This window comes from Dromiciops gliroides, chromosome 1 (genome assembly GCF_019393635.1).
Source record: "Dromiciops gliroides isolate mDroGli1 chromosome 1, mDroGli1.pri, whole genome shotgun sequence".
Lineage (NCBI taxonomy): Eukaryota > Metazoa > Chordata > Mammalia > Microbiotheria > Microbiotheriidae > Dromiciops > Dromiciops gliroides.
Window position 1 is genome coordinate 731,273,970 of NC_057861.1, and position 22,860 is coordinate 731,296,829.

The 22,860-nt window shown below is 38.0% G+C and overlaps 1 protein-coding gene across 1 annotated transcript in view; it reads left to right on the forward strand.

Moving 5' to 3' along the window:
• The window catches only part of SUCLG2 (succinate-CoA ligase GDP-forming subunit beta), a 338,383-nt gene that overhangs the window by 160,483 nt on the left and 155,040 nt on the right, over positions 1 to 22,860 (forward strand). Inside the window, exons 6-7 of the mRNA XM_043976600.1 lie at positions 2,106 to 2,195; positions 7,660 to 7,756. Coding sequence (XP_043832535.1) covers positions 2,106 to 2,195; positions 7,660 to 7,756 — 187 coding nt within the window. The remainder of the gene's footprint in view (positions 1 to 2,105; positions 2,196 to 7,659; positions 7,757 to 22,860) is intronic.

Sequence of the window (22,860 nt, forward strand, 5' to 3'; positions counted from 1 at the left end):
TCTCCTCCTCATATGGATGATTTCTGTGATGAATTTAAGGCAAAGATTTCCTTTTTTAAAATTTTTTTCCTGAAATTTTTGCAACATACTCTCCCAAAGTCTAGGAATGGCACATTAGACTATCTGTGGCTTTTATTTCTTCTAATATCATGGATCCTAATGAGGAATGATTACATTGATTAGGCCTAAAGCCTAGCAACATTTCATTTCATCAGCTAGGGCCTTCTTGTTGAACATTTTGAATCTTTGAATGTTGAAATAAGCATGAAGACAAATGAAGAATTTGTTAGTTTTTCTGCTTGGTATGAAGAAAGGGTATTCCAGTAGATGTCTGGATAATGAAGGTTCATCATTTTATATCATAGCTCTCTACCTCACTTAGGATTTGATTCAAAAACTCTTCATTGGGGCAGCTAGGTGGCACAGTGGATAGAGCACTTGCCCTTAAGTCAGAAAGACCTGAGTTCAAATCCGGCCTCAGACACTTGACAATTACTAGCTGTGTGACCCTGGGCAAGTCACTTAACCCCAATTGCCTCACCCCCCCCCCAAAAAAAGCCCAAAACAAAAAAATGTGTTCATCTATTTCATTTTTTCATTTCAGATGGTGGCCTTACTTCTTCTTTTCCCTGAATTAATCCTCAGCCATATATTCTCCATCTTACTTCCCTTCTGATTTCTAGGTCTCTCAAAATGAAATCTTTTTTCATGTGCAATATCATTTTACTCTACAACAGCCCCCATGTGTGCATACATACAGAGACATACACACACCACTTTTTTTTTCCTTTGTAGGTATTGCATCTTTTAAATAACTCTCATCCTGGAAATTTGGTCCATTCCCGAGGCCATTTTCCAGTTATGAATTTCTTTGCACCATTACTCAGTGATACTCACAAAGGTAAATTTGCCTCTGTGCATTAGCATCTTTAGTTCATCTTCTTTGTAGTCATACCTTGTTCCTTGGGCATGTGCATATGGACACAGGGCCATTGGTTTTATTGCTGGATTCTTTCTTCGATTCTTCTTTCTATTTTTTCATCATGTTTATTTAGTGCTTTAAGGTTTGCAAAATGCTTTATGTAAATTAACTAACATGAGCTAGAATACAACCTGATAAGGTTGGTCCTATGATTTTCCCCATTTTCCAAATGGGGAAACTGAGTCTGTAATAGGTTAAGTGACTTGCCCAGGGTCATATGGTTAGTGTCTGAGACAAGATTTGAACTTGCTTCTTCTCAACTCCAGGTCCAACACATTTGCCTCTATGCCAGTTAGCTGCCTGTCTTGGATTCTATTTCCTGTCTTTGCTAGACATTTCAATTACTGCCTTTCTCTTTGTGTCCGAGTTGTTCTTCATTGCGGTACTTAGGTTGATGGATACATGTAGGCAGTTTTCGCCCTTCAGTTTATGCCTCTCATGATCTGATCTGTAAGACTCCTGGCAAAAGTACTTTCACAAATATTTCCCCATTGAACCTAACAACCTCTGAAAATAAAATAAAGACTTAATAAGCTGACTTATCCATAATACCTTTGCAGTTAATCAGGGAGCACAATTTAAGCTGCTCATTTACTATAGGAATGAGTGGAATAATGGATGGATGAGAAAGGTGGCTTAGGTTCTTTGGAAGAATAGCACCATATAAATCTAAGATCATATTAACAGTCCATGATGAAGATAATTATTATGTTTAAATATTAAAGTAATGTTTAACCTATGTAGGGAAAGTGCTAAACTTAGCAGCAACATTGGACAGGAGAACTATGCTTTGGAAGCTTTCCAAGAGATGTCATAAAAATTAACTGACTAAATATTCGTCAATGCCATCTGTATGGTAATTAAAAGTGAAAACGGGTGTCATAGTGTCTTGTCAGCATGCCACCCTGAAGAATTATATAGTTTTGGGAAGAACTGTTTCTGAGATGCTATGGTAATTAAAACACACCCTATAGGCAACTCCAATAGCACCACTCAGAGAATTTTGGCAAATGGCCAGACTTTAATTACTAATTTGCAAATATATACTGAGTGCTTTTCTTTTGAAGTTGTAAATCTATCCAACTGAATGACTTAATTCTGTTTATTCATTCCTTTCTAATAGGAGGAAATTGATATATTCGAAGGACTAAAGGATAGCCAGGCTCAGCGGATGGCAGAGAATTTAGGCTTCCAAGGTGCCCTGAAAACTCAGGTACAGTAAAGGAATATGGTCACAATGTGTATAGTGTATTTTCGATAACATTGATAATTAGTGGATCAGTTTCAGTTAATTAATTCAGTTGATCTTGAAATGTACAGCACCACCTGGTTCAGAGAGTCTGTAGTGTTTTAGAATCATATGAATTGGACATGATGAAGACAAATGTTTCTTTTCTTCCCACATAGAAGACATTTAATCAATGCTGATTGACTTGAATTGATGTAAAAAAATATAGTACCAACATAGGTTTTGGTTTTTTTAATGGTATTATTAAGCCCATTTTACCCTCCCTCTGTTGCAGTTGTTGTTAGGAGATAAGGAGTCTATCTCTGGTAGATAAGTTGATTCAGAATACAGGAAATCCACAAAATTTGTTCATTTACATAACTAATGGACATTTTAGATTAGCATTCATGTTATGTACCAAAGTTATGTTTCTATTTAAAATCTCTTGCAATCTGAAAATTTAGTGAAAAAATAAAACAATTTGTTTCAGTTATGTCCTTATCCATCAGTACATATATAATGCCCAGCACTGAGCTAGGTGCTGTATGGCTATTGCTGTAGAAGAAAAATAAAAGTGATTTGTCCCCAGAGTCCTTATAGTCTAGCTGCAAAATGATGACATGGAAAAAATTAGAAAACAATTAAGTACCTCACTGATGATCAGAGATTGGTGTGAGCCAAAGTGGTTGTCAGAGGCATGTGAATAATGATGTTAAGGTCACACATCTCAATAACACTTTACTAAGCATTTTCCTCACAACTCATTGAGGCAGGTAGTGCAGGCATTATCATCTCTCCATTTTACAGATGAAGAAACTGAGGTTCAGCGATGGTAAATGATTGGCCACAATTGGTCACAAAGCTAATATGTGTCAGAGTTGGGATTTGATCATAGCTCCCCTGGCTTTAAGTTCATTGATGAAGGGGGAGGCCAGGACTGGGGATTTGAAGGATAAAAGGAGGAGGGAGGAGGGAAGGTAGGCCATACTAAGAGGGGAACAAGCACTTATTAAGCACCTTCTCCATACCAGGCACTGTGTAAGAGCTTTACAAATAGCTCATTTGATCTTCACAACCACCCTATGAGGTAGGTGCCATTATTATCCTCATTTTACATTTGAGGAAACTGAGGCAAACAGAGGTTAAGGGATTTTGCCCAGGGACTTATGCAAGGTAACACAAGTGGTAAGTGTCTGATGTCAGATGGGAACTCAAGTCTTCCTGACTCCAGCTACCTACCTCATGTCAATTTACACTAAGCTCTAATTCCCACTTTTGCCAAATCTACACAATGAAGTTCCACCCTAGGGACAAACCCACTGCTCCAGTCATCTGTTTCTAGACAAATCACCCTCAGCACTGATACACATTCTCCCAGTTTCGACACAGTTCCATCACTCTGTCCTTGTTGTCAGTTTCATGTTGTGATTCCTTTTCCTCATTAGTCTCCTGCTCTCTGCATTGTCCATCAATCCATCAGTCAGTCAAAAAGTTTTCTTATTGGACACCTGCTTTGTCAGAAACACCTAAAGGCAGGATCTCCCATCTCCCCACCAAACAGGAGTCATCAATATTGAGCAAATGTCCTGAAGCTCCTGAATAGTGCAGGGAGTAATTATTAGCTAAAAGCTATCTCCCCCTCACACATACAGCTGACATCCCCAGAGGCAAGCACACGCTTTCTGAACAGTTTTATTTTTATTTTGGGGGGTTTGCTTTTGTTTCTTTGTTTTTACAGGGCAATGAGGGTTATGCCACTTGCCCAGGGTCACACAACTTGTAAGTGTCAAGTGTCTGAGGCGGGATTTGAATTCAGGTCCTCCTGAATCTAGGGCCGGTGCTTTATCCACTGCACCACCTAGCTGCCCCCTGAACAGTTTTAATCAACTGAAGACGGGTTCAGAAGACCTCAGTTTATAATACCAGCTTGGTGATTTACTTAGGTGTGTGGCCTTAGACTCAGAATTTCTCCTCACTGAATCTGTTTCCTCTGATGTAAAATGGTAGAAATGATATTTGAACTTATGTCTTCCTGACTGTGCTACCTAGTTGCCCCCTTTCTTCTTCCCTCCTTCACACATGCATATTTGCATACATCTGAACATACATACATACACACACACACACACATATACAATATATGTTATATTAATCTCTTGGCTGTATGTAGAATTATTCTCATAATTCTAATTTGACTTTTTAGCTTTCCCAACCAAACAAAAAATAGTATGCCATTTTCAAATGGAAAATTATTCAATAAGTTTCCCAGATTAAGATTCAATGCCATAAATATTTGTTAAGATAAAAGTCAAAGTCGGGAAAGGTTCTAGTAGAAGTGGCATTTTGGCCTTCTGTACTGACTTCTCAATTATCAGCTACATTATTAATTTCTGAAAACAGATGCTTCTGTAAATTAGCAACATGTGCTTGCAGAATATAGCCCAATGAAAGATCTGAGGGGTCAAGGCAATACAAGACCACCCAGCTCCCCTGAGGACTGTTCATACATATGGTTATCTTTGAAATAGCCCCTCATTCAGTGGGATACAGGCATGTTATGTCAGAATGTTTGTAGAAAATTTCAGAAATTTCCCCACTCAGAAGCAACGATTTGTGAGCCCCAAGAGGATTGATTCTATGTTTGGTGCCAAAGATACTGTGAAAATCAATCTCTCTCTCTCTCTCTCCCTCCCCCCCCCCCCCCCTCTCTCTCTCTCTCTCTTTCTCCCCATATACCTATTGATCTATTGAGCAATCAATCTATCATCTGTGCCTGTCTATTCATGTATTTATCCATCTATCTATGTGTCTATCCATCTGCCTGTCTAGGTATTCATCTCTCCAACCATCCATCCATCTATCCATCTTTTTATCAATCTATCATCTATCTTCCTATCCGTCTGTCTATTCATTTATCTATCCATCTGCCTATCCCTCAATCCATTTATCCATCTGTTCATCCATCCATTTCTGTCTATCTGTTTATTCATCTATCTGTCTATCTATTTATCTATCATATAAAGCATGATGGTATTTATCTATCATATAAAGCATGATGGTATTCACACTGCTACAGCATTGAATTGTTTTTAATTTGATGACCTTAAAATCACAAATTGCATTATTAAAGTGCCTTGCTGATGTGTGACTACAGTTCAACTCAACATTTTCAAAATTTCAAAACAAAACAAAAATTTTTTAAAAAATGAAGCACCTATGATTTTCAGAGCAAAAAGATGTCTCATGAGGTAAAAAGATCAATGAATCTCAGGCCAGGGGCCCTTTTCTCATGAAGCCTACAATCCAGTAACATGTCCTATGAGGTTAACACATGAAAATATTACAGTAGAGAAAGCACTTTCCCTAAGTCTGAAGTTCAAATTCCACTTCTCATACTTAATACTTGTGTGAGTTCCCCCCCTTCCTCAGTTTCTTCAGTAACATGAATGAAACATATGGCATAGAATGTCCCTTCCCCATGTAGCACTAAGATCTTATGATCTCTAAAATGAGTGTTTGGGACCAAATTACCTCGAAGACTGCTCTTACTCCAGCTCTGTGATCCTCTGAACTTATAGTAGTTTGCATCAAATGAATTCAGGCTTGAAAATGTTAAATAACAAGCCCTTATTGATAATAAGACAGCAATGTAAATGAAATATATCTATTCTGTGAAGGAAATAAAAAAGGCCCACTGATATAAAAATTGATGAGATTTCTGAGTATTTTCCTGAAGTTTCTTTCTTTCATTTTTTTGTTTTTGTTTTTGGGGGTTTCCTGAAGTTTTTTTAGGCCTTACAGATGTATGTTATAAAATGCTATTTCTAGCAGCTTCTTTAATCACAAATTCCCAGAATTGGAAGCAACCTCAGTAGCCAACCAGTGCCTTCTCAGGAATCCATCCTACAATATGGTCAATGTGTGGCCCTCTAACCTTTGCTTGAAGATCTGTAAGGAAAGAGAAACCACTGCTTCCAGAGGCAGCCCATTTCACTTTTAGATAGCTCTAATTGTTAAGGTAATTCTGTCTCTGAAGCTTCCACCCACTTTTGGTGCCCTCCAGGGCCAAGCAGAAAAGTAATAATCCTCTTCCATGAGTTCTTTGGGTATTTGAAGCCAGCTGTGCCCCTCCCCCACCTACCATCTTCCAAGTCTTTTCATTTCTTTTTTTTTCTTTTTTCTTTTTTTTTTTTAGTGAGGCAATTGGGGTTAAGTGACTCGCCCAGGGTGACACAGCTAGTAAGTGTTAAGGTCTGAGGCCGGATTTGAACTCAGGTACTCCTGACTCCAGGGCTGGTGCTCTATCCACTGTGCCATCTAGCTGCCCCCAAGTCTTTTCATTTCTAAGGTGAAAATTCCTTCCTTTAACTACTGGGTTATGAGGAGGAAAAAAAAAAAAAAGAATTGAGCATGATGGTGGGGTCTCTGCTTTCTTAACAACAAAATCAGAACTCACTGAATGAATGACTTGGTTGTTCAACTATCTAGTCCATTCCCTCGCAGGAAAGGAATGTTTGTCCGGGGCCAGGGACATAGTGGACACAAACTCTCCTTGACTTCCTTAGCTTCCTGCTTTCAAGTCAAAGGTGCCAGTAGGGAAGTTGGGATGTTCGGTCCTAATAACTAGTTGTGATCGTCTTTAAGAATGGAGAGAAGACTAAAGGGGAAGAAGGAAGGCAAAGAGGGCTTTCTTAACAGTCAGTGAACATGAAAAGATGTCACAAACGCAGTTATGCAAGCCATGCATCTTATTCTATTTCATCATAAAGCTTTGAACACATTAGCATCTTTGCAGGTAACAGTATGGGGAGGGTAAAGCCACTCACAGTAGCCTTTGGATAGACTTCTATATATCTGTCACCAAGGAGCTGCTTTTTCAGCTTCATTTGGATAAAACAAGAAAATTCCGAGGGCTCTCACTTTCTTCCCTGGTAACAGCTTCTAATAAACATTAAATAATTGATTTTATTTTGTCTTCACAGATTATGGGCTTGGATTGATGAGCTTAATCACTGTGACTTTTTATATTAAAAAAATATTTTGATTCCAGCATACTACAGAAGACACAGTCATTATAAACTCTGAAAATCATGTTTACCTTTGCTCAAATTGAGCTTGTTTGCATTAGTGATTACAGCTCATACTGTGGCATAATCCAGTTAATAGGACAAGATAATTTACAAAAAGCTTAATAGCACTCTTAGATTATTGTGAAAATATTGTATTTTTTTTTTAATAATGGTCTGGTCTTGTGTCTGGAGGAAGTTTTGATAAGTTCTCTTAATGAATAGCAGTCGATAGCCAAATTGTTTTTCTGGTTTGTTCCCCTCCAGATAACCTTACATAGAACATAGATGTAACTTTCTATTTTTAATGTTTCATTACCATAGCAAAATGCATTTTCTTTCACTTTGGGGGGGCTAATTCCATCTCACTTGATCACATTTAGGCTGCAGATCAAATTAAGAAGCTGTATAATCTCTTCCTGAAAATTGATGCTACTCAGGTTGAAGTGAATCCCTTTGGTGAAACTCCAGAAGGACAAGGTAAAAAATGAGAGAAAACAAATGAATGCATTCAGATTCTTTATTTATGCAAACTATAAATTAAATTGCACGGAAGACTGTAACAACAGCTTTGCATTAATTTAATTTTGTCATTTCATTTCTGCCATAGTCACAAATACTCCCATGATGGAATTTAACATTTCAATACTTTTGGTTTGTTAGCATCCAAATACTAAGCATTGGATCAATTGCTTGAATTACTTAGAAACATCATCCTTTTCTCTCTTCCTCTAGACATTTGTTTCTTATGACAAAAATGGAGCTGAGATCCAGGAAGGGCTGCACTGTAGCTCTTCTCTGTCAAACCCAGTTTGTCTAAATATTTTTGATTTTGGAGACTCTTTCCCTTATCTTATGCAGGCTGAAAATGCAATGGTCACTCAGGGGCTTAATCCCACTATTGTAGCATGGGAGATTTGATCTGAGATTCTAATCTAGGTCATTTTCTTCCTTCTTAGATATCCCAATGGCCCTTGGTATCTGAGGGCTCACCATATTGGTTCTAGATTTAGTGAAGATCTCTAATTGACTTAGCCCACTTCATTTCAGAATTCCCTGGCTCTGATGATCTACTAACATTAGCATCTTTGGTAGGGTAGGAAGGATTACACGCGTGCTACCATGCCCAGATTATCCAAATATTCTCTTTTTTTTCTTTCTTTTTTCTTTTTCTTTTCTTTTTTTTTCTTTTTGTGGGACATTGAAGGTTAAGGGACTTGGCCAGGGTCACACAGCTAATAAATGTCAAGTGTCTGAGGCCGAATTTTGACTCAGGACTTCCTGAATCCAGGGCCAGTGCATTATCTACTGAGCCACCTTGCTGCCCCCATCCAAACATTCCTAACTGCCCTTAGTAAAGACTTTGTCTTCTTACACCCTCTGGGGCATAAAGGGTGAGTCTTACAGGCCCAAGAGATTAGCCAGAATTTCTTCTTCATGTGTTCATAGATGTCAACTTGGAAAAGTTACTTTTAAAGTTATATAGTTGAAGGGGCAACTAGGTGGTATAGTGTATAAAGCACTGGCCCTGGATTCAGGGAGACCTGAGTTCAAATTTGGCCTCAGACACTTCACACTTACTAAGTGTGTGACCCTGGGTAAGTCACTTAACCTTCATTGCCCTGGAAAAAAAATAATAAACTCTCTTTTTGGGCAGGGACTCTTTTGCATTTGTTCTTTTATCCCCAGGGCCTATCACAGTGTCCATCCTATCACAAATACTTAATCAATATCCCTCTATCGATTCTTTATTTTCTGTAAATACCTAACATAGTCTGACAATGAATATTTCTTATTTATAACTTTTGCCCCATTCTAATTTGTAACCAAATGTCTGGGTATATTGGGAAAGGCTGGCTATTATGCAGAAATGCTAAACTAGAGAGAATCCTGGCAGTATGGCTAAATGGAGAAACCTAACTCTCCATCATCTCAAATGAATAATACAAAACTAGAGAACATACTATAATAGTAATGTCAAAACAAGAGAACAACAGTCTCCCAAAAAATTGAGGAAAGGAAAAATATATCCCACTCCCATTTCAGGTTTAAACTCCTCTAAAAGTCAGAGACAATAAAGAAATGAGTAAACAGAAAAGAATCCCCAATATAATGAAAGTTTATGGAATAAAAGAAAATGAGAAACCAACAGGGAGGAATAAAATTTCAAAAACGACAACTAGACCACCAGGAGGAAGAATATAATTAGAGCAAGAACCATTGACTGCTTTAGATATTCAATAAGAAGTATACAAATGCTTGATTTTGCCTCTTGTGGTACAAATTATTTGTGGTAAAGATTAATATCCCCATATTTAGCTAACTCATTTGGGAGGGGCCACACCTGGCCCACCCAAGGTTATGTATGCTACTGAGCTCAGAAAGGCAGTTTTGAAGGACCTCCCCTTTGGGGGGAGAAGAGATTGAACACTCCCTGAAGGGAGGCAGGCTGCTCCAGAAAGCTAGGCGTCTTCTGGAACGTGGCCTTTTTTCTTCGGGACCCTTGCACTGGCAGTGCATGCTCGTGCTCTCAGTGTGGCGACTGTCGTCCAGGTGGCATGTGAACGACCTTAGACTGGCAGGCTGTTCAGGTGTTTGGTGAGTTTAATTTCAGAAAACCCTAATAGGCTAAGTTTAGAGTTAAGAGTATTTCTCTGTATTTCTATTTTCCTATTTCCTTATCTTTGATTTTTATTAGTTTCACCTTTGTTGTTTAATTAATTCTCATGTAATAAAATCTGATCCTTTTGTGAACTAAAGCTTAGAGGCTCCTTTCTTATTGGCCTGGGAGAAATATTTAAAAAGGGCAGTTCAAAGGGGAGGGTTAAACCTAAAAGGTCCCTCATATTTCTGGGACCCCAATATTAAGGCGAGTCACCCAAATAACACTCTGTATATCAAATTTTGGCTCTCACACTCTGTAATGATATGAATACGGTCTTTGAAAGAAAAACACAACATAAACATGAGTAAATGTCTTAGAAAAAATTGGAAATATGTTTGATAAACCCAAAGATTCAGGATAAGAACTCACTATTTGACAAAAATTGCTGGGAAACCTGGAAAACAGTGTGGCAAAAACTAGGCATAGACCAACATCTTACACCATAGACCAAAGTAAAGTCAAAATGGGCACATGATCTAGACATAATGGATGATACCACAGGCAAATTAGAAAAGGAAGGAATAGTTTACTTGTCAGATCTATGGAGAGGGGAAGGATTTATGACCAAAGATGAAATAGAGAACATTATGAAATGCAGAGTGGATCATTTTGACTACTTTAAATTTAAAAATTTTTGCACAAATCAGTGCCAACAAGTTTAGAAGGAAAGGCAAAAGCTGAGAAATAATTTTTATAGCCAGTGTTTCTGATAAAGGCCTTATATCTAAAATAGAGAACTGAATTAAATACATAGAATACAAGTCATTCCCCAATTGAGAAATGTTCAAAGGATATGAACAGGCAGTTTTCAGATGAAAAAATTAAAGCTATCTATAGCCATATTAGTCACTACTGATTAGGGAAATGCAAATTAATACTACTCTGAAGTACCACTTCACACCTATCCAATTGGCTAATATGACAAAAAAGGGAAATGATAAATGTTGGAGAAGTTGTGGGAAAATTGGAACACTAATGCACTGTTGGTAGCGCTGTGAACCGATCCAAACTTTCAGAAGAGCAATTGGAACCATGCACAAAAGGCTATAAAAGTATGCAAACCCCTTTGACCCAGCAATACCACTACTAAATCTGTATCCCAAAGAGATCTTAAAAAAGGAAAAAGGACCCACATGTAAAACATATGTATAGCTGCTTTTTTGGTGGTGACAAAGAATTGGAAATTGAGGGGATGTCTATCAGTTGGGGAATGGCTAAACAAGTTGTGGTATATGAATGTAATGGAATGCTATTGTGCTGTAAGAAATGATAAGCAGATAGATTTTAGAAAAACCTGGAATGATTTACATGAATTGATGCTGAGTGAAATGTGCAGAAGCAAGAGAACATTGTACACAGTATCAACAACATTTTGTAATGATCATCTGTGATAGACTTGACTCTTCTCAGCAATACAATAATCCAAGACATGCCAAAAGACATGGTGGAAAATGCTCTTCACATTTAGATAAAGAACTGTGGAGTCTGAATGCAGATTGAAGCATACTATTTTCATTATTGTTGTTGCTTTGTTTTGTTGTTGTTGTTGTTTATTCTTTTCTTTTTTGCTTTTTTGGTTGATTCTCTTACAACATGATTAATGCAGTTAAACTAATATGTTTAACATGATTACTTATTTCAGATTGCTTGCTGGCTTTGGGAGGGGGGAAGGAAGGGAAGATGTAGAAAAATTTGGAACTCAAAAGAATCATTACATATAATTGGAAAAAATCTTAAAAAAAATAAAATTAAAAAAATGTCATCTATGAAAAAAGGAAAAGAAAAAATGGAAAATCTTAATAAAGTGGAGAATTTCTAAGGAGTAAAGGGATATTTGTGGAACATATACGTTTGAAGGTTAGCAGAAAATAATAGCAGAAATGGAGGGAAAAAACAGCACAGCTGGACAAATACTTCAGACATCTAGAAACTGAGGCAATAGAACTTAAATGGAAAACTAAAAATCATTGTCCTTCTTAAAAAGTATAAAGAAAGAAAGAATATTATTATCATATTCTTGGCTTTTCTTAGGACTATTGCTTAGAAATAAAAGAGAGCAAAGTGTCAAGCTAGAGAATTCACAGGACACTAGCAGAGGGGTATCTATAATTTAGGTCATCCTGATATGTAGTGACTAACTGTAGTTCTTAAATGTCAAAGGGAATTTTTTTGCAATTAGGCAAGAAGAAGTTATTTGATTATTAGTGTAAGCCCAGTTATTGATATATAATCGTGCATAAAAGGTATCATTCATTTGTATAAAAAGTCTCAATTCTAATTATGTAATTCCTCAGTAAGTTTAAGAAATGAAAACAGAAACTGTACATACATATATGTGTGTGTGTGTCTGTGTCTGTGTACATGTTTGTGTGGAGGGATAGAGAAAAAGAGAGAGAGAGACAGACAGACAGAGAGACACACAGAGAATTATATTTGCATCTATTTAAAAGCAAGGAGAAATAGTTTTCCCTTCAAAGTTTTCTATTCTGTAAAACTGAGTATATTCCTTCATGAGAAATAGTGGTTCTCCAGTGATACCATAAATTTTTATTTTTCCTTTTCTGATAAAGAAGGAAGAACTAGGTAGGGCCTTTGGCATACAAGTGGACAAAGTGGAAATTTTGAAATCACTTTTGTTGGTATATGTATACTGAAAAAATATAAATATAAAAGTTTTTAAAAAACATTTTTGCATTGTCTGTGACATGACCAGATACAGGGAATGCATTTTTTGAATTTTCTAAACCTGAAACAAACAAACAAAAAAATGAGGCTAATCAGCAGTATTATTGCTGTCTTCTACTAATACCACTTAATGGAGGAATCTGGCAAGAGTGACCATGCCCAAACTTAGATATCTGTATGATGATGTCAAGTAAGGAGCTAATTCATTTATATTCATAAAAAAAAGAAAAAGAAAAGACATTAAAGTATGCACTGTTAGTATAGGACTGACAATTCACAGCTAAACACACTACCTCCCATAAAGGAATTAGTGTTTGAGGGGAGAGATGTGCCCAAATAACTTCAATATTAATTACAATATGCCTCACAATGTGGTAAATATATGAGAGAGATACAGAATACTATGATAGAGCTGAGAAAGAAGAGATTTCTGAAAGGGTTTGTTTCATAGAGGAGGTAGATATTGAAAATGTATAAGATTAAAATAAGTAGAGATGGGAGGCGGAAAACACTTGAGGCATAGGAAATTGGATAGGTAAAGACAAAGTTATTGGAATGTATAATGTGTATGGTTGTAAGAGACAATATGTGAAGTGGGGAGTAACAGGAAAACACCTTGCAGAACATGGATTGTGGAAGGTTTTGAACTAAGCTAAAAAAGTTTGGATTAATGAAATTCATGTTTGGAAAAGCCAAAGAATAATAGTTGTTTTTTGCATTTTGTCACTCAGCCAAGTGTCCACAAAATCTTGCACCCAGTCCATCATAAACTATCCCTCTTCCTTTCACAAACACCATTTGTAGAAATTCATTATTTGTAACAGTTGCTGTGCTTGTGATGATCCTGGAGAAGTGGCTTCCAGTAAAGTTGTGTTTATGATTTCTTGATAGCAAAATCCAGCAACATTTTGTGATGATTTCTGTTGTTATTGTTGTTTTAAATTTGGGTAAATATTCAATACCTGAATACCAATTAAATCTAAACAAAAAAGGAGAGAAGTTAAATATTACAATTTAGACAAATGCCCAACTCCCTTTAAAAATCAATTTATTAGGACAGCTAGGTGGCACAGTGGATAGAGCACTGGCCCTGGATTCAGGAGGACCTGAGTTCAAATCTGGCCTCAGACACTTAACACTTACTAGCTGTGTGACCCTAGGCAAATCACTTAACCCCAATTGCCTCACCAAAAAAAAAAAAAATCAATTTATTATTATAAAAATAATAGGGGCAGCTAGGTGGCACAGTGGATAGAGCACTGGCCCTGGAGTCAGGAGTACCTGAGTTCAAATCCAGCCTCAGACACAACACTTACTAGCTGTGTGGCCCTGGGCAAGTCACTTAACCCCAATTGCCTCACTAAAAAAAAAAAAAGAAAGAAAGAAAAAGAAAAAAGAAAAAAAAATAACAAACCCTATGCACTTTTTTAACCTCAAAGTTGGAAATTCTGCATCAAAAAGAATTTATGTATATGTCTGATTCCACTCTTCTTCCCCTACTAGATTGTAAACTCCCTAAGGGAAGGACTTAATAGATTTGTTGAATTGGATTAAAGCCTGATTCCCCTAATTGTTAAGGCCCATGCAATTGACCTTCCTCCAATTTCTTTATTTTCCATTCATCTCATGGAGAGCACCATGGTCTAGTGGATAGAGAGCTGACCTCAGAACCAGTACCATTGGTTTCAAGTCTACCTTGGACACCTACTAATTATGTGACCCTGGACAGGTTACTTAGTATTTTAAGTGTTCCAGATCAGAGTTAATTAAACTTTTTCTACTCAAGCCCTTTTCATCTGAGAAATTTTTACGTGACTAGGTATAGTACATAAAATAGGAATACATACTCTTTTACTGTTGCTGAATTTTTTGTGATCCCTGCATTCAGTTACATGACCCTATGGGGTCACAACCCACAGTTTAAACATCTAGGCTCTAGACTACTCCCTAAGACTCTAAATTGCAGAGAAGAAACTGCTCTGCATTGGTGCAGGGAATTTCCAGGTTTTTCCCCATGCCAATGAACTCGAAGATCCTATCTCTATACCTATCAATTTTATAGTTAGTTACCTTTGTACATTTTGTTTCTCCTTAGGCAGATATAAACTCTTTGAAGACAGGGACAAACTTGATGATGTCTTGCCTTTCTAGCACTTAACAGTATGCCTAGCACATAGGAGATGATGAATGAATATTTGTTAAATTAAATTGAAGACTGTGATGCTCTTTACTCATATCCTTAGCAATTCAACAAAGTATGCCATAGGAAAATAGTGAAAAAAGCAAAATTTCCAATGCTTATGTTAACGTGCTAATGATTTACCATTTTAAAATATTAAGAGCAAAATTCTTTATCCCTATCATGAATGTGTTAGGGCATAATATATCAAAAGACAACTCTGGTGTGATTTTTAAAAAGTAAAATTATCTAATACTATTAATTTGCTCATTGTACCATAAAAGTCTATCTATTGAATTATAATCACAATTAAATGAATGTGTTGGTTTATAACTCTAATGAACAATAGTGAAGTTAAACCAAATTAGAAAGAGGTGATTAATGACTGGATGTATAAATTTGTCATCATCTTCAGGGCACTAACCACTCTCAAGGGACTTCTTACTTAGTAACTGCAACAAACATCCATTTCAACTTAGCAAAGTGAACAGCACCAATTGATAATTTTAGTTTTCTACTGAGTGTTTCCATTCATATTAGTTATTAGGATGCATGTGACCTTTGGCAGCTTATCTTTGAGCTTGGGGATTAGTTTTTAAGTAAGAAATTTTGAAAATATTTCAAATCCCGCCTGGTCCTCTCTGCCCATGCCCCTGTCTCTACCACCTCAACCCATCTGCATTGGAAGCAACTGCGTTGGCATAGAACCTATTTGGAGGAAAGTTTATGTTGATTCTTTTTTTAGAACCACCAACTCTCTGATTTGTAAGGGATCTAAAGGTCATTTTGCTCAACCCCCTGCTTATATGTGAATTATTTTGGTAGAAAAAAATATAATTCATGGATAATCACTGGGCAAATCTTTTATTTATTCCTGCACTTGACAACTCCTGGAGAGCATCGCCCCACACTGCTACCCCTTTGTTCCAGTTAGTAGTGCAGGTTGTACAGTTATAAAATAGCAAAGTGTAGCTGACTGTTAGGGCCAGCAGCACAGTGTATCAGAAAGAGGCCTGACCATGGCATCAGAGGACCCAGTTCAAAACCTGCTTCTGATGTTGATGACCTGTGGCACTTTGTGAAAATGACTTCAGCTCTCTGGCCTCAGAGTCCTCTTCTGTTAAATGAGGGGGCTCCAGGGACCCTTCTAGCTCTAGGTCTATGATTCTCTATAAGTCTAATACTCCATACCACTTAAAGACAGTGCATCTGGCATGCAGGGAGAACTGCACTTAATAAGCACTGGGTTCAAATCCTTCTATTATCATTCATCTGTTGGCCTGGGCCACTCACTTCCATCCCTATTCTGAGCTTCCTTATTTGTAAAATGATCCACAAAAATATAAATAATAAGTTATTTTCATAGGGCTTATCACTATAAAATGTATTGCATAGATGCTCTCAAGTGGTCCCTCCCACACCCCCTTAGACAATTCATAACCATAGAGCTAGAAGAAACCTCAGAGAACATCTATAGTCCAACCTCACTTTACATATAAGGAAACTTGGGATAAGGAATGCGAAGTGACGCAAGTGAATGGCAATAGCAGGATTTGAATGCAGGTCCTCTGAACCCAGAGCTGATGCTCCCTCCACTGGATTATTTAACTTTCTTATGTGTTTTGACTTTGTCAGCCAAGTGGGGCAGTGGATAAAGGACTGGACTTGGTGTCAAGAAGACCTGGGTTCAAAGGTACCTTAGTTATGTGACTTTGGGCAAGTCACTTAACTTCTGTCAGTCTCATCTGTAAAATGAAGGTAAATAATAGCACTTACTTTCCATGGTTATTTTGTGAGTGAGATAATATTTGTTTTGCAAACCTTTAAGCAATGATAAATGTTAGCGATTATAATCATTCTCATTAGAATGTATGCCCTTTCCCATCCAAAGCCAATGCTTACAATGAGATATTACCATCTAAAATACATATTAATTTGAAGCAACTAAATGGTACAGTGGCTAGACCACTGAACCTGGAGTCAGAAAGACCTGAGTTCAAATCCAGTCTCAGACACTTATTAGCTGTGTGACCCTGGCAGATCACTTAGCCTCAGTTTCTTCAGCTATAAATGGGGCTGATAATAGTGCCTACCTGGTAGGATTGTTGTAAGGATCAAATGAGATAATATTTATAAATTGTGTAGTACAGTGCCTGATGTATAATAGGCACTATATCGATGCTTATTACCTTCTCCACCTTTTATCATAATCCAAAGCCTTCTCTTGGCATAGAAAGGACTCTGAGTGACATGTTAACTGTATAGAAATATAAGCTCTGATCTGTTCCACCAAATCTCTCTCCCCCAAATCTGAGTGCAAGTTTGATCATATTCTGTGTCTATCAACTGAAAAAGGCTAGCTCAGTTTGGCAAAATTTGTCACTCATTCATTTACTTCATTCATTTATTCATTTTTGTGCATGACAACTTTTGAAGAGCATTTACTGAGGCTTGTATGGGATATGATCTTCATCTATGAAGGAATTTCATCTATAAAGGATCCCTGGAGAAAAAAATGAGAATCATAAAATATTGAAGTCATTGAGAATTACTAAGAAAATCATACTCTTCCACATTTTTTGGATTGTTTCTCAGTATTTCTATGTCACACATTCTGAAGAGGAGGAATAGAGACTGAACTCATGAGTTCATTGATATGGGGACCTCTTAGTCAAGTTAAGCCAACAAACATTTATTAAGTACCAACTGTATACATGGCAGTATACTAAGGTCTGAGGTCAGATTTGAACTCAGGTCCTCCTGAATTCAGGGCCAGTGCTTTATCCACTGCGCCACCTAAGCTGCCCAATTTGTCACTTGATTCTGAGATCAATCAGAGGATTGGGAAAGCTACTTCAACCATGGCTAAGCTTGCCAAGCGTATCTGGGCAAACAGTAAACAAGACAAACCAAATTTTCTGTCTATAGAGCATGCGTCCTGAATACCTTACTGTATGGCAGCGAAATATGGACTATGTATACTAGACAAGAGTAGAAACTTAACAGCTTCTACATGCGTTGCCTTCGGCATATCCTTGGCATATCTTGGTCAGATAGGATCACCAACACAGAAGTGCTCCAACGCGCAACTTCCGAGCATCTACACACTACTGAAACAAAGATGGCTGCACTAGCTTGGTCATGGGCACTGCATGCAAGACAGGCACATTCCTAAAGACCTACTCTATGGTGAGTTAGCCTCAGGCCAAAGACCTGCTGGATGCCCCCAGCTTTGCTACAGAGATGTATGCAAGTGATATTTGAGGGCTCTGGGAATAGACATTGGCAGCTGGGAGGAGATGGCCAAGGAACACGCCCAGTGGAGTTCAGTACTCAGGAGCAGCTTGCGTGCAGCTGAGATGGGCCTTCAAGCTCTGGAGGAAGAAAAATGAATGAGACGCAGGAACCGACTGGCAACAGAGAGCGCAGCTTTCCGATGTCCTCGTTGTGGCAGGAGCTGTGCCTCCCATATCGGACTGCACAGGCACACTGTGGCCTGTGGCTCTTCAAGCCCTGATCCTTGGTCGTCGGTGACTGGTGGAAGCCTACTACTATACTAAGGTCTGAGGATACAAAGAAAAGTGAAAACAATTCCTGCCCTCAGAGAGCTCACTGTGTAATGGATATGTTAGTGATGAGCTTTCTCTGTCAACATCTTTGCAGTAACTGAGTCTTAGAGCTGCCTGTGGACTGTGAGACCTTAAGTGACTTTCGCAGGATTGCACTATCAATATGTTTCTTTGGATTTTTTTAGGCAATTGGGGTTAAGTTACTTGCACAGGGTCACATAGCTAGTAAGTGTCAAGTATCTGAGGCTGAATTTGAATTCAGGTCCTCCTGACTCCAGGGCCCGTGCTCTATCCACTGTGCCACCTAGCTGCCCCAGCACTACTGATATGAGTAAGAGACAGTGTTAGAACCAGAACTCGCTGGTTCTATGGCTAGCTCTCTACCCACCAGGCTGTGATGCCTCTGATGAGAGATAGACCTCATTATAAAGTGGAACTTCAAAAGGGTAGCATGAATTTTGGATAGGACGCAGCACAAGGCCTTTCTTGCTGTCACAAAGTTTCTGGAAACATGAGGGTGATATTGGATTCCATTTCATTTCTTTCTCTCTCTAGCCAGTGGTGTTCACAGCTCGGCTCTTTTTTCTTAATATCTAAGACTCCCTTCATCAATTGGATCCCAGACTCCTCCAATGTGTTTGATAGCTAAGACCCAATTTCAAACAGTGGGCCTTTGGCCAAGCTTCTTTGGAAACAAACCCTGGCTGATACAAAGTTAATCAGCAAATCAGTTTCAACTCCTTAAGATTCATTTCCCTAAATAACTGCACTGTTGCTTGATGTTTGTGGGAAGCCATGTTTTTGGTGGGTGTTGCTTTTTTTTTCTTCTTACGTAAAAACCAAATTTCCAAGAATATTTTCAGCTCCCTCCTGTGTCTGCTATTTTCACATCTACTAAGAGAATATTCTGAAAATTACACAAATACTTGAACAGTGGCACTGGAAGGGGGAGGGGAGGAGGGAGAGACTAATTTGAAAGTGTCCAGATTTCTTTTTTTTTTTTCTTGGCAGTGTACCTTTGAATAGCATATTATAATTATTTATCACAAATCAAATGTGATATACTGCTTGGAGACAAATCTTTTTTAAACTAATTATGACAGTTCTACATCACTGTGGGTTTTATTAATGTTTCATTTTTGTATGAATTTCTCTTCTTAAATGTATTTTTCCTTAGCATAATTCTGAAGCACATTGTTCAATTAAGTCTTATAGGTCAAAGGCCTCCATCTGTCAGTCATATTCTCTAACAAGGCAGTTGAATTAGCACACCACTAACAACAACAAAAAAAAAGACAAAGACAAAACAGCCCAGGAACATAAGTACCAAGGCTTTCTTTGATATTTGTTCAGAAGGAAAATTCATTTGTACAATCTATCAAGCATGTAACAATACGCTTTTGATGGTGAAAATTGTTTTATAAATATTAATGGGTGTTTTTTCCCCTAGTACTTTGTACTAGGCATGCCCTTTGTGAAAGATGAATTTTCTGTAGAACTAAGATTCCATTAATGTGAAAATGAAAATTTGCATGTTTGAGCTAAGCACCATACCTCCCACGATGCACTGTCGGACAGTTGCTGGTTGCCTTTTAAATGAGAAGGCTATAGCTTGAATGATAGAATGAATGTATTTGATTGGTGCAATGTTGACCACTTGTTGTTAGGTAGCTCAGTTGTATCCTACTCTTTGTGACCCCATTTGTGTTTTTCTTGGCAGAGATACTGGAGTGGTTCATCATTTCCTTCTCCAGCTCCTTTTACAGGTGAAGAAACTGAAGGAAACAGGGTTAGGTGATTTGCCCAGGGTCACACAGCTACTAAGTGCCTGAGATAAGATTTTAACTCAGTTCTTTCTGACTCCAGGGCCAGCACTTTATGCACTGCTATCCTTGTTAACAATTGGATCATAGATTCAGAGCCAAAAGGGAATTTAGAGACCTTAGAGTCTTGGGCTCTCTTGGCAGGATTTGATCAAAGATTTCCTGACTCCAGATCTAGCACTACATTGACTACTCTGTGACAACACTTGCCTTGACATAAGATGGATGAATTTTCTTTCAAAAAAATTATTGCATTTTTAAATTTAAAATTCTTAACAATACCACCCCTGACATTGAAATCTTCCTTATAATAACAAAGACAAATCTCTAAACCAAACTTCCTGATGAAGGACTTCAACTGTGTGTATATTCTTCTTTGCATACCCTTAGGTTTCCACCTTTTTTTTTTTTTTTTTTAGTGAGGCAATTGGGGTTAAGTGACTTGCCCAGGGTCACACAGCTAGTAAGTGTTAAGTGTCTGAGGCCGGATTTGAACTCAGGTACTCCTGACTCCAGGGCTGGTGCTCTATCCACTACGCCACCTAGCTGCCCCGGGTTGCTCTTTTTTAAATGAATTGACATTCTCTACATTCTATTTCTAAAAACAGGCTATTTGAAGGATACTTAACTTGTCTTAAAAGTAAGGTGTCAAGTAGAAATAACACAACATATTATAGTCCACTTCTTGGGAAGAATTAAACACCTTTGGGTTTGGGGCCAGTAGAGACTATGTTTCTGAAAGTTCACCTGGACAGAATGGCAACAACAAGTCCAGTGTCACGGATTTATATCCCCAGTGATTACGCAGCTCCCTTTCTTCCTCTTCCTTGGTCAGGGCTAGCCCTATCTAACTAGAGGGTGCTACTGTGCCTAAAGACATGAAGACCTGATTTCAAATCTAGCCTCAGATCAGGTGTGTGACCCTGGGAAAGTCAATTAATTTCTGCCTATTTCACTTCCTCATCTGTAGAATAGGGCTAATAATAGCTCCCATCTCCCATGGTTGTTGTGAGGATAAATGATATATTTGTAAATTGCTAAATAAATACTAGCTATGAATATCTTTCTTACTACTGGACCAAACCAGAGGTAGGTAACTGCTTAAATGAGGTGATTTAAAGAATATTTAAGCCTCTCTCCCATTGTCCAAATATAATTTTCCCATCAGACTGCCACTAGGGGGATAATTTAGTAGTTTGTATTTTACCCTATTCGTCATTCACTCAACAAGCAACTATTAAGCTCCTGCTGTATATCAGACCCTGTACTAGGACCTATGCCTATAAAGACAAAAACAAAACATTTCATGCCCTGAAGAAATTTGCATTCTACTGAGATGGGTGCTTAGGGGTAAGTGAAGAGAGTTCTACAAAAAATGCTAGGGTATAATCCCTACTCTTGTTTGTTTGTTTGTTTTGTTTTATTTTGTTTTGTTTTGTTTTGTTTTTAGTGAGGCAATTGGGGTTAAGTGACTTGCCCAGGGTCACACAGCTAGTAAGTGTTAAATGTCTGAGGCTGGATTTAAACTCAGGTACTCCTGACTCCAGGGCCAGTGCTCTATCCACTGTGCCACCTAGCTGCCCCAATCCCTATTCTTAAATGACTCAGGAGGATACATGACAACATTGAAAGGGTAATAGGCAACAGGAATAGGGAAATTTAGAATAAGGGGGTCTTTTGGGGAAAGATAATTTCTTTCTTTTTTTTTTTTTGACATATTAGGTTTGAGATATCTCCAGAGTGGGGGCAGCTTGGTGGCACAGTGGATAAAACACTGGCTCTGGATTCAGGAAGACCTGAGTTCAAATGTGGCCTCAGTCACTTGACACTTACTAGCTGTGTGACCCTGGGCAAGTCACTTAACCTTCATTGCCCTGCAAAAAAAAAAAAAAAGATATCTCCAGAGTTTTCAAGACAAGGAAGATTAAGTATTTGGGACAATAGATGAGTGTATTGACTGGCGGGATCAGAGAGGCTTCAAAGAGAGTCAGATTTGAGTTGGACCTGAAGAGGACTATAGAATTATTATTGTTGGCTTGTTAAAACAGGAAAAGGGAAGTGAAGAAGAGATCTGCTAAACGAGGAAAACAAATTCTATCTCAGGGATAGCTTTCCCCATTCACCTGAAATAATTAACTCAACTTTCTTTGCAGAGTTCTTCAACTTGCTTACTTAGAGACTCCCTTAGGCTTCAGGGGGAGAAAGTGAGATCTTGATTCAGAAAGGTAGGGAGAAAATTGGTCAGTCAACAAGCATTTATTAAGTATCTATAGCATGGGGGTGAAGGCACTGTGTGAGAAGCCCTGGGTTCTAATCCTGCCTCTGATGGTTGCTACCTATGTGACTTTGGGGAAATAACTTAGCCTCCCTGGGCCTCAGTTTCCTTTTATGAAAAATGAGGGGCTTGGACTACATGGTCTCTCTGAACCCTTTTACTGCTCTAAGTCTGTGATTACAAATAATCCATGTATATAAGTAGCATTTAGTCAAAGTTTCATGTATACAGGGATAGTCGGCCCAGTCAAATGCATAGTCATGAGTTCCTACTTATATTGAAGTAGATTCCCTTCCCCTTTCCCCTCTCCACAAAGAACCTAAAGGATGTTGATTATGTTGAGATTCAGGGATTTTTGTGGAGTTATGCTTTTTACCCTTTTTTTTTT